This window comes from Apium graveolens, chromosome 10, assembly GCF_009905375.1.
Source record: "Apium graveolens cultivar Ventura chromosome 10, ASM990537v1, whole genome shotgun sequence".
Taxonomy (NCBI): Eukaryota; Viridiplantae; Streptophyta; class Magnoliopsida; order Apiales; family Apiaceae; genus Apium; species Apium graveolens.
The window spans coordinates 225,121,041-225,133,444 of record NC_133656.1 but is presented as its reverse complement, the minus strand read 5'-3'; the positions used below and the strand labels follow the sequence as shown (position 1 = coordinate 225,133,444).

At 32.0% G+C, this 12,404-nt stretch overlaps 1 protein-coding gene across 1 annotated transcript in view; it reads left to right on the top strand.

Moving 5' to 3' along the window:
- Window positions 1-1,086: 1,086 nt before the first annotated feature.
- The window catches only part of LOC141692385 (ABC transporter A family member 1), a 31,202-nt gene continuing 19,884 nt past the window's right edge, over window positions 1,087-12,404 (top strand). Inside the window, exons 1-13 of the mRNA XM_074497198.1 lie at window positions 1,087-1,341; window positions 2,135-2,214; window positions 2,533-2,704; window positions 4,100-4,182; window positions 5,750-5,966; window positions 6,157-6,383; window positions 6,544-6,604; window positions 6,748-6,834; window positions 7,942-8,174; window positions 8,253-8,367; window positions 8,445-8,534; window positions 11,519-11,715; window positions 11,825-11,937. Of these exons, the coding sequence (XP_074353299.1) occupies window positions 1,255-1,341; window positions 2,135-2,214; window positions 2,533-2,704; window positions 4,100-4,182; window positions 5,750-5,966; window positions 6,157-6,383; window positions 6,544-6,604; window positions 6,748-6,834; window positions 7,942-8,174; window positions 8,253-8,367; window positions 8,445-8,534; window positions 11,519-11,715; window positions 11,825-11,937 (1,762 nt within the window). The 5' untranslated portion in view covers window positions 1,087-1,254. The remainder of the gene's footprint in view (window positions 1,342-2,134; window positions 2,215-2,532; window positions 2,705-4,099; window positions 4,183-5,749; window positions 5,967-6,156; window positions 6,384-6,543; window positions 6,605-6,747; window positions 6,835-7,941; window positions 8,175-8,252; window positions 8,368-8,444; window positions 8,535-11,518; window positions 11,716-11,824; window positions 11,938-12,404) is intronic.

Below are 12,404 nucleotides of genomic sequence, written 5' to 3'. Positions count from 1 at the left end.
ACATATTTTAATGCCAACAAACACTTCAAGTTGAAACGACCAAATGTACCAAACGTTTCCAACTTCACATAAAATGACGATTTTTTTAACAAATTAATAGTGTATGGATCCCGCCATCACAAAAACATAAATAAAGGGTCTATTCAACTATGTTACTTTGTCATTTGTGTCTTAATACTTAATAATAGTATATTCGTGTAATTCCCGGTCCCGGAGGTCAATAAGTTAATTAAAAAATTTCGAAGCAGCATATTAATATTTTGTGCCCACTGCCCAGGACATAAGGACATATCTATCTCGTATTTTTGGGAACTTTTTAAAAAATAATTTATAGAATAAAATTAATAAATTTCTTAAAATTAATAATCAAATTAATATTTATAAATTATTTAAGTATTTGAATAATTTTATTTATAAGTTATATATTTTTTTTATTTAAATTTAGATTAATATTTTTAAACAAATATCTTAAAATTGAAGCTAATAAAAAAATAAAAATTCAAAATATGTTAAGAAAAAAAATGTCGTTACTAAAATATAACTTATCAGTTTATAAGTTAAAAATTCAACTTATAATAAGATCAACAAATACTTATTGATAATTGATTGCGGGCTTATAAACATTAACTAAGTTACAAGGCAGCAAACAAACATGGCACAACAGAGAAGCTCACTTAATGTACTTGTAAACAAATATTATAATAAAATTGGAATATTATATTTTAATAAATATGTTATAAGGAGCTCTAATCTCCCCCTAAAAAAACACAAGATATTAAAATTAAGAAATCAGGCTCCCTGGTTTACAGATCAAGCTTTAACTCACATACAAAATTAACTCGTTGTTGGAAAATCATCTTTTTACGGAAAATTAACATTCTCTTCGAATTTGTTCCCGTTAACAGTAGTACGTTTTAAAATTTAGATAAATAAATAAATTAGAGATTGCTGAATGAGAAAGCGATTTATTAAAGATTATTATTATATATATTTACTATTTACCGACCTTACCAAGCGAGAAAACGACACCGTACTAGACAACTAAAAGTAAGAAGAGTCTCTGAACTTAATTTCTAGTAGTATCTATCACCAGACACCAGTTACCAAATAAATGTGTGCTGCCTGCATTCAACGCCAAAGTAAAACACCAAGCTTTCTTCCCCACTCACTTTACCTTCCCATGGCTCTCTCTCTCTGAAACTATAAGATACCTGTAGCCATTGATTAGGGTTTTGTTGAGGGAACAACAACAAGATGAGGTCTTCTGGACGTCAGTTGAAGGCGATGCTCCGCAAAAACTGCCTTCTCAAAATTCGCCATCCTTTTGTTACTTTTGCTGAGGTCCTCTCTCTCTCTCTCTCTCTGTCTCTCTCTCTCTCTCGCTCCCTCTCTCTCGCTCCCTCTACCCCTCTCTCTCTCTCCCCTCTCACTCCCTCTCCCCCCCTTCTCTCTCCCAGGCTTTTTTAAGTTAGTTACTTTGCTATTTAATTTTATCATGTTAATAGTTGGTAATACTATTTTAATTGTTAATCATCTGGATTAAATTGTGCATTTATATTGAATTAAAGTGATCGGTTAATGATACTTTTAACATATATAATTTTGATATTACAGTTATGTATTAATATCAAAATTTGTGAATATTAGTGATCATGGTGCTGGTTATTTTATCCTATTTACATGCATTCTGTCTATATTTGAAAGTGTTAGAGCAAGTCCAATGCAATGCTATAAGTGGTGCCATTTCTATAATTTGAAATCAAATGTCAAAAATTTCAACTCCAAAGGAGTTCTATAGTTGGATGCAAATATGCATATATGCATCATTGGTTCTAAATTTGAAACCAATGATGCATTTATGCATCTCGCCACATCATCAAACTACTACAAATGAGATGCATGTTGTTGTACTTTAAATGAAACTTAGGAAGAAGTGACAAAATTTAAGTAATTTAGGAAATATTTGGTTTCAGAATGCATCTAGTATTGGAGTTGAATTTTTGTTTTAGCACCAAAAGACGCTTTTTGATGCCAAATTATAACAATAGCTATAGCTATTTTGCATCTTGCATTGGACTTGCTCTTACACAGCTGAAACTTAGTTTGCGGTGTGATGGTTTTTTCAATTGTGCAGATTATGCTTCCAACTGTTATAATGCTAATGTTAATAGCTGTGAGGACTCAAGTGGATACGCAAATCCACCCGGCTCAGTCGTATGTCTCTTCTTGTTATCACTATGCTTCAAGTTTTGTATCCGGAGACGTGTGTTGATTAAAAATTTCGATGTAGTATACAAATTATGCAATTTAGTAGTAGGAAAGCATTTGGATAAAGCAGAGTCGCTTTAAGGTTTTTAACATTTGCAATTGCCAAAATTTTACCTTGTATGCAGCTGATGCTGAATGCAGTCATCGGTGACCATGAAAGGAAATTATAAAAATAAAAGTATCTAGTTATCTGTTTGCTCCCACTGTAATGTTGTCAAAGTTGTTATTTTTTTTAAAAAAAATTAATTTTATAACCTTATGCAGGTATATTAAAAAGGAATTGTTAATTGAAGTTGGGAAAGATGATGCATCCCCTAGTTTCGATCAAATTTTAGAACTTCTGTTGGCCAAGGGCGAGTTTTTGGCTTTTGCGCCTAATACAACAGAGACAAGAATGATGATTAATATATTATCATTTAAATTTCCTCTACTAAAGGTATCAAGTTAGGTTTTTTCATTCATTTTTCTATGATGCACTGGATATGTTCCCAGATGGTTATAATTGAATGTTCGCCTTTTTTTATAACCACATTGATGTATACCCACTACCCAGAAAACCTTGCTTTACAATGACCAACTCTGTGACTTGGTAATTTTAAATCCAGAAGATATTTAACTGAACTTCGTTTACAGAACTCAATCAAACACCCAAAGTTGACAATCAGGTCAACCGTGGTAATTAATATGCCGCAAGCCGCATATTTTAGCTTTTGTATCCTGTATAATAGTGTTTATATTTTATTCGAAGCTAAGATTAAGTGATATTTTTTTTACTAAACTGATAAAGTGACCTTTTGATCTTCTGTTCTCTTGTTTTTATTGTAATCTACCCCTTCTCTTTATATAAATATTTCCACAGCTCAAATAATTGTAGGCTGTGTGTCAGAATTAGGGTAATTCAAAATTGCCTAGAGGGGTTACATATACCTATCTTTGTGAAGCCTGAAATTTTTCTAAGAACTAATTTTTCTGGTTAACATTGTACTTTTAATATAAATTTATCTGTGTTGCATCTTAAGGGTATCTTGAGCCATTTAGCTTTTACCAGTTGTTTTCTCTTATAGATCTGTTTACTCTCTACTTCCTTTACTAATTTTTATATATACTAGCTTATAGCCCGTGCGATGCACGGTTTTTTATTTTTAATTTTTTATTTTTTTAATGTACATATATATTGTTATTTCTGATGTTGCAACTTTGTTTTTATTTTTGATAGTTTGTTGTAATATTTGTTGCAACGAATATGCAGATATACGGATGTGGAATTGAATTACAGCTATATATAATAGAATATCTAATCATATTCTATCTATCATTAATGTATCATATTTTTGTATTTAAATAGTATTAGAACAATGTAATTCTTTTATATTTATGATTGGTTAAATCTCTAATCATATTCTATCTAAGATTGTATTATGATATTGTATCGCAATTGGTGTTTGAATAGTAGTAGAATAATGTAATCATTTTCTATATATGATTGTATTAAGAATATACTTATTAAAAAATATAATCTTAATCTTCTATTTTTAATAATATCAGATCAACGGTTGAGATTGTTTTTGGCGGTACATGACCAAAGTTTTGGATAATAAGTCCCTTACGTTTATTATATATAAGGATATAATTTTATTCTCTTCTTCTTCATCATCTTTTTGGCTCCCATATGTGCAATCACTGACCCATTTTTTCATATATTTTAAAAATGAGGTATTTATATGTTTTGGACTTCTTAAGGCAGAAAGATGATGACAGCACATTTCTCATTGTCTATCTGCAAGGACTTTGTAATTTGTTGTGGATCTGATAACTTACTTCGTGCTTACAGCGTGTATCTAAGATTTACAATGACGAATTGGAACTTGAGACCTATGTAAGATCAGATCTTTATGGTGCTTTCGATCAAGTGAAGTAAGTTGTACTCTAACTGATTGTTTTATACGGTGCTTATAAAATTCAATTAATTCATTCATTCAAACATATTTGTGTGTTAGTATAGCAAAGATGAATATTTTGATAATGGAAAAACAAAAATTCACTTAAGTTTTAGTTTTCTTTGTAGTCTACAAGTAGGGATCACATCAGATGAGTTTGGTTGATAAATAATATATGGGTCATTGGCCTTGAACAATCCAGCCCACCACTCTGTAACGTCCGGAGCTGAATAATTCCATGTTAAACTTGGGAACTTGTAACCATGTCAAATCTAATTTTGTAACGTTTTGTGTGTATAAATAGTAATGATTTTTGTCTTACACGTGTATTATTACATATTTATATATATATGCAAGTGTATTTATGACCGGGGAAGGTTTTGCAGATAAGATAGATAGGCTTGACACTATCATTGGGCTAAAAGGGATCCTTGTTTGTTTTATATCCAGTAGAGAATTTTGCGCTAATAGAGTTGGTTTTTAACATAAATTTGAAAATGTTTGTATAGAAAATAGAGTAAAGTACATATCCATCTATCGATTAATTTCTATACGTATACAGAGTCTGATTTCAACATAAATCAATTCTTAGTCGAGAAATTAGAAAATAGTGATTTTTTTTGTCAAATTTAGTGATTTGTCAATTTTCCCATTCATTTATACTGATTATACACATTTATACACAAATGGATATACACTGTATCATCACCATCTTCCGCCTCCTACCACCATCGACTCACTTTCACCTGCCACCACCACCGCCTCCTGGAACGCCCCCTGCCATCGCCACTGCCCTCATCGTAACCCACCACCTCTTCCAGTGAACTGACCGTCTACCCTCCACACTGCCAATGCCGTCACCCTCCTCTTCAAGCGACTTCAGTATTGTATTCTCACTCTTTTTCGGTGAGTTTGTGCTTCTTCTCCAATCTCCGACACATAAGTTCAGCGGACATCAGGACGGGGGTTCAATTTTACTTTCTTTACACATCATGCATAACAAGTTGCCAAAGTTTCAATTTTACTTTCTTTCAATTTTACTTTCTTTCCATATCTTGAAATGGCAGTGGAAGTGTAGAATTCTAGAATCAGGATACAAATCAATTTTTCTTTTCAATAATCATCGTGGAGGAGAGGAGTGAGGACTATGCAGAGATCAACGACTTCTTACAAAGTAGTAATTCCGGCTGAAGCTTTGAAGGTGATGGTAGTGATCCAAAATGATGGTGGTGATGATGTAGGTATACACTGTATACAACCTATGCAGGGGTGGACACACACTATATGTTAGGGTGGCCGTGGTCCCCAATGTTAGACCAAACCCTTTATAGTATACTGTAGAATCCAGACTTGACGAACTTTGTTTTGTTTTCCCCTGGCGAGTGGCCCAAATAATGGTTCAACCCTCTATTCTAAAAAATATATTGTATTCTAGTCATGGAAGTTCTGCAGTTGTATTTGGAGTGACTTGTAAGCTCCTGCCTGTTGGAAATTCTAAAAGTTTGATATGTATTAATTACTTGTTTCTTTTTCTATTGATATAGGAGTTGCTGGAATCCAAAAATTAAAGGAGCCATTGTGTTTCATGATCAAGGTCCCCTGTCATTCGATTACAGCATACGTCTAAACCACTCATGGGCATTTTCAGGATTTCCTGATGTTAAAAGCATCATGGACACGAATGGTCCTTATCTTAATGACCTCGAATTAGGTGTCAATACTCTACCAATCATGCAGTATAGCTTCAGTGGCTTCTTAACTGTATGAACAATTTGTACTCTCTTCTCTATATCTGTTTTATGTGTTCAATTACAATGCCTGTATTTTCAGTTATGGACTAAATAGATTAGACTTCGATTCTGTTGTATACAATATGTTCGCATCCTTTTGTCGGTGCATGTGTTGATTAAAACTAGTAATTTAATCACTTCTACTTTTTTTCTTTTCTCAGCTTCAGCAACTAGTGGATTCTTTTATTATTTATGCTGCTCAGCAATCGCCTAAAAACTCAGTCAATGAAGATGTGAAGTCACCTTCACTGCCATCAGTCACAAATTCCTCCCTGAAGATACCTTGGACTCGATTCAGTCCTTCAAACATAAAGCTTGCTCCATTTCCTACTCGTGAATATACAGATGACGAATTCCAGTCCATAATCAAGACAGTCATGGGAGTCCTGTATGTATCTTATATTGATTTTTTTGCATCTGTGTAGTTAAAATTATTTTGTAAAGAAAAGCTCTCTTGTCCTTAAATCTCCTGTTTTATGTCATGTCATTTAACTACAATTTTTATAATTTATTGACAAGTATCTTTTTCTTTGGATCTCAACGAACAGTTACCTTTTGGGTTTTCTCTATCCAATTTCTCGCCTGATAAGTTACTCTGTTTTTGAGAAGGTCTGGTTCTGCTTTTGATCTGTGCATTAATCATATGGGGTCAAAGTAAATTTGGATTTAATTGATGGAGCTGTTTCATATATTTCCTAATTTCTGCTTCAGAAAGCTTTTTGTTCAGCAAACTTTTAATTTTGATGCTCCAGGAACAAAAGATAAAAGAAGGTCTTTACATGATGGGTCTGAAAGGCGAGATATTCCACCTTTCATGGCTTATTACATACTCATTTCAGGTAGATATGTGTCTGGCTTTGTTAATTTGTTTTTGGAGCTAAATTATGGAATAGCATGAAGTAGTATTGCTGCCTAGGTTTCTCACCTTAATAATTTTCTTAGTTACGGATTTAGAAGTGCAGGATCAAACTGGTTGCTCTTTACATCTCATTGATAATAGACGAGAGATCTGCTTATGCTTTTTTAGAAGAACTTTGGTATCTGAATTATGTAACTTTCAGTTTCAAATGTTTCATTGTTTATCTACATCTGTCATATTAGTTGGTGTCTCTGTACATATAATATTACTGGAAAGATATGCAAGGGAAGTGACCTATTCGAAATTTTGTAGAAATATGTCATTAACTCCGTTATTTCTACTGTGAAATGCTGAAGGTTATCCTTCACTATGAGTTAGATCATGCCGTAATCTATAAAGAGTATCTCTTGGGGTGAGATAATTTGCTTACAAGGGCTCTTTTTCTTCTTAGTAATTTTTACTTGAAAAGTAATAGCCGTAATTTTAAAGAAAGATTTGTACATTTACTATCTGTCCCTATACTATAATTCTTGATTGTTTGTAGCAATTTTTTAAAGTTTTATATGGCACAACCATGCCTTTGAGAGGCAAGGGTATCACTTTGTTTTTGTTTGTATGTTCTAAGCTAGTTAGACGGTACAATAATATGCAGAGCAGCAAGATGCACCACTACCTAGTAGTCAACTTTTAGGTGGTTTTTAGGTTTTAATTTTATCAGATCTTTATTGAAATCTGCGACTTGCTGCAAATTGGGTCGTAACTTCGCTTTGATATAGTTCAAGGCTCTCACTTACCCTCCCCTCTCCAAATGATGAAAAAATAGATTGGAGGAATTTTAATTCTTATTCACAACTAATATTTCCGTGTTCTCATCTCTTGCTTCTAGAAGGTGATCGTAATGTATATATAAATCGATATTAAATCTTGCAACTATAGTTGCTTCCTCATGGTTGATACTTGCTGTTGCATGGTTGTTATCCTGAGGCTTTCCCTTGAAGCTGGTTCATTAATTTGCCTGTAAATTTTTAATTTCATGCTCACAGTTAATATGAATAAAGCACCACTAATGCCTTATGTTTCCATGCAGTTTGCTGTTTCTGCTGGAATCATTACTATATGCACAATGGGCACCCTTTTCAAGTACAGTGATAAGACTCTGGTCTTTATGTACTTCTTCTTGTTCGGACTCAGTGCAATAATGCTGTCATTTCTAATCTCTACATTCTTTACCCGAGCAAAAACGGCTGTGGCAGTCGGAACTTTGACTTTTCTTGGGGCATTTTTCCCTTATTATACTGTCGATGATCAGGCTGTTTCCATGTTAGTATTTTCATTTTGTGAGTTCTCTGGAAAAAATGATATTTTAATGTTATTTTTAATAGGACCATTAATTTGTAGGATTATCAAAGTCTTGGCCTCTTTGCTTTCACCCACTGCTTTTGCATTAGGATCAATTAACTTTGCTGACTATGAGCGTGCTCATGTTGGACTCCGGTGGAGTAACATGTGGCGGGTATGCTAATAGTCTTATATAATAATATTTAATTGGTCCTTTTCTGTTTCCTCACATTTAGTTCCTAATCCTTTCAGGCATCCTCTGGAGTGTCCTTTTTGGTCTGTCTCTTGATGATGTTGTTCGATTCATTTTTGTACTGCGCAATTGGTCTTTACCTGGATAAGGTATAACTTCGGATTTTAATATGCTATTTTAATCTTTGTTTTAGAACTTATTGGAATTGTTTTGATGTTTTTATGAATTTATTAGTTCATCCTCTTGCTGACTGACAATATTAGTTATATGAATGTCATGTTTGACTCGAGAGATGTCAATATAGAATGTCATTAATTGCATTTTATACACATTACATTACAGATCCATCACCTCAAGTTGGCAATTCAAATAAGTTACCAACCATAGAGCTTCGTCAATGAATATATTATATAATATCACAGGCAAGGACATCAGTCTGACTCTTGTTCATTTAGTTCGTCCAAACATGTATGAAGACACAATATACAAAAATTTATTAAATGCATTTAGGAGACTTTAGCTGAGTAACTTAAAATAAGTAACTTATTATTTAAAATGAATATATGACTTTATAAGTTGCATAAGTGTTTGGATAAAAGTCGGATTTTTTTTACTTAATTGAACAAAAATAAATAAATCTTAAATACAATTATCTTAATTCGTGAATATTAAATTAGAAAAATATTTTAGAACACGTTTTTTTAAAATTAAAGTTAATAAAAAACCAAAAAAACAAAATAAGTTGAGAAAAATTACGTCGTTACTAACATTCAACTTATCAGCTTATAAGTTGAAGTTGGGTCGACAAACACTCCGAATTAAGTCATATCTCAAACCCACAAGGTATGGGTTTTGAAACCCACAAGGTATGGGTATGAGTGGGCAGTATGAAATATTAAGGGCAGTGATATTAGCATATACACATAAATTGATACTTGCAAATCCTTTTTGTTATAAACTTAAATGACCATGGTTTTGCTAACTCAAGATCGAATTTAAGGCTAGGTCTCTATTTCCATTCTTCTCCTTACCTTTTAATATAAAATATAATCATTTTAATGAAGTATCAATTCGGTACAATAGTATGCATATTAATATACTATATCTTAAAAAATATAAAAAAATATATATAATAAATATAGTACTTATAATTAATACAATTTTGTAACTATAATTAATCCCTGATGAATGAAGAATGAAACCCCGTGATCGAAAAATTATATCCAATTGCTTGAGATTATTCTTTGTCAAGTTTGAAGATATACTTATCACTATTATGTTGATGCCGAAAAGTATTCATTTGACGAGATTATTTGTTTATCGATTATTATTTTATTCAAGTACTATTGTAACAAGTCACGAACACTCACACAGCATGTATTGATTCAAATATTATTGTTGCACTCCCGCCAACAACATTATTATTAATAAAATAATGAACAAACATTACTAAGAATAAAAATATATGGGCAATTTTTTTATATAAGATAATCAGTTGATTTAACTAATAAATCAATAATGTCTTAAATAAAAACGATTCATTCCAGCACCGAACCAAATACATTGAATCAGGAATGAGATTCCTATCCATGCCACCTTGATTCGATTGCATTGCTGATTCATTAGCCATATCCCCATGAACAAAATGACCCCTTAGTGAACTGAATTGTACTAGTTTTGGAGAACTTCAAAATCAAAATTTTATTATTTTTAAGTTTTATTAAATAATGTATTCGATGACATTTTTTGGCTCATAATTTCCATAATTTGTTAGTTTATATATTGATTGTTATCGTTAATGGTAAAACAATAATTCTACTTTAGTATTTTTGTAATTGCCACTTCGTTCTAAATTAACCAATTAATACAATGATATTCTAATGAGATTAGCATTCAGAATTGGGCATGATGCATGTCACTCGGGTTATCAAAAAAATTCGAAAAATCCGATATTCGTCGGAAATATCTGCATCCGCATCCAAAGTAAAGCGGATATATATAATTATATATAATTTAATATTTTTTCTATTAAGTTTATTGTGTGTATCTGTATATATATATTGTGGGCTTGGAGTTTCTAAAGGTCACAATACAAAACTTTTCTAAAAGTGCGGCCTAAAATTACATTTCTCAAATATTTTTTAACGATCCAACCGTACGAATGTAAATATTAAGTCAAAATATAATTGAGAAAAAATTTCATGCAAATCCAATTGGTCTAATATTGGTTTTATAATGATTTTATTTTCTTATTTAATCTTAACGGTAGAGATTGAACGGTTTTTTTGTTATAAAGTGGCAAATCTAAATAACAAAATCATTCGAAAATTTGCATACTTATTTTTACATGATATTTACATCCGTACAGTTGAATTTTTAATTTAACTTTTAAAAATTGTGAATTTGAAGTGCACTATAGAAAACTTTTCTATTGTGGCCTTTAGATACTCTTTTCCTTATATTTATATATATTCACTAAATGATATATTTATACAAATTTTATGGAATTGTAAAATTATTATAGACCTACATAAAAATATCATTTGAGTATAATATTTTAAAGATAACAAAATTAAATTGAAAAGATAAATAAAAATTAGTTTTTGTACAAAATGAAATAGGCTTAAATCACTTTAAATCTTCACTCAATTTTTATAAATTAATTTTACTGATTTTTTTATAATTTTTTTGCATGATCATTTAATATAAAAACAAAAAATCTGATTGAAAATCGGATTCAAATCCGGATAGTATCCGTCGCATCCGGATTCGGATAGTATCCTTTAAAAAATTTTGGATTCGGATACGGATCCGAATTTCCTTATCCGAATTATTTGTTTGACAGCTGTACATGTCATGGGTTATACGATTTTATCAATTAAAATTTACTTCTTGAAGAACCGTACTTGGAAGCTTGTGGTTGGTGGAGGGAGGGTTCAATATAAAAATCATTTTAAACAACATACTTATTGAAGGTAGGTAGCTATAGTGAATAATTTAAAAAACTATTCTGATATGAATCCTGGAGATTATGTTGGTAGGTTGAACTTTGTAGTCTCAAGTAATATATATTACTGCATACTTGTCAGCGTGACATATATTATAGCCTCAGTATATTGACGGATGTGATCAGGTTCTTTACAATGAGAATAGACCAGCTTACCGTTGGAACTTCATTAGTCGCTGGAATTTTTGGAGTAAGAAGATATCCGCTGAGCATCATGCTTCTAAAGGGGAGACTAGTGATAAGCTTACCAAAGAAGACAGTTCTGCTGGACCAGCTGTGGAAGCCATAAGCTTGGAAATGAAGCAGCAAGAGCTAGATTGCAGGTTAAAACACCAGTATTTATAGACACAGTATTGCTATTTTGTAACTTACTACCCTCATGAATACGATAATATATGTATATCAGATTTAACATCAATTTCTTTTTTGCAGATGCATCCAGATTAGAAATCTGCACAAGGTTTACTCTACAAAGAAGGGCGAGTGCCATGCTGTCAATTCATTACATCTCACCTTGTATGAAAATCAGATCCTTGCTCTTCTAGGTAAGTCATATCTCCTTGCCCCCTGCTGCCATGCACCCATTGAGTGCACCTGTAACATTCACGGGCCCTGTTCTCAATTTTTCAGTGTCATAGGAAAAAGGAAAATTTAATGTGGTTTTGAGTTTTTTTTTTTGGCGAGAGGGGGAGGGGGCACACTTGATAATGAATTGAGTTCTTGCACTTCTGTATGAGTTGCCCTAGAGTAATTTTATTTGCTCTCCTTTTGTACATTTTCCATCTAATATTATGGAATAATGTTTTTGCTTAATAGTCGTTTTTTTTATTCTTGGTATTCTCCTTCTCATATTTGGTCCTCATATGTTATCGTGTGCGATATTGTGGTGCTCTATGTATGCATGTATTCCTATTTTCTGAGCAGTCTTTATATATGCTACTGGCCCACTTCCCACCCGATTTGGGTATAATTATATACACATTGAGATTTATCAGTAATTATAAACTGAATG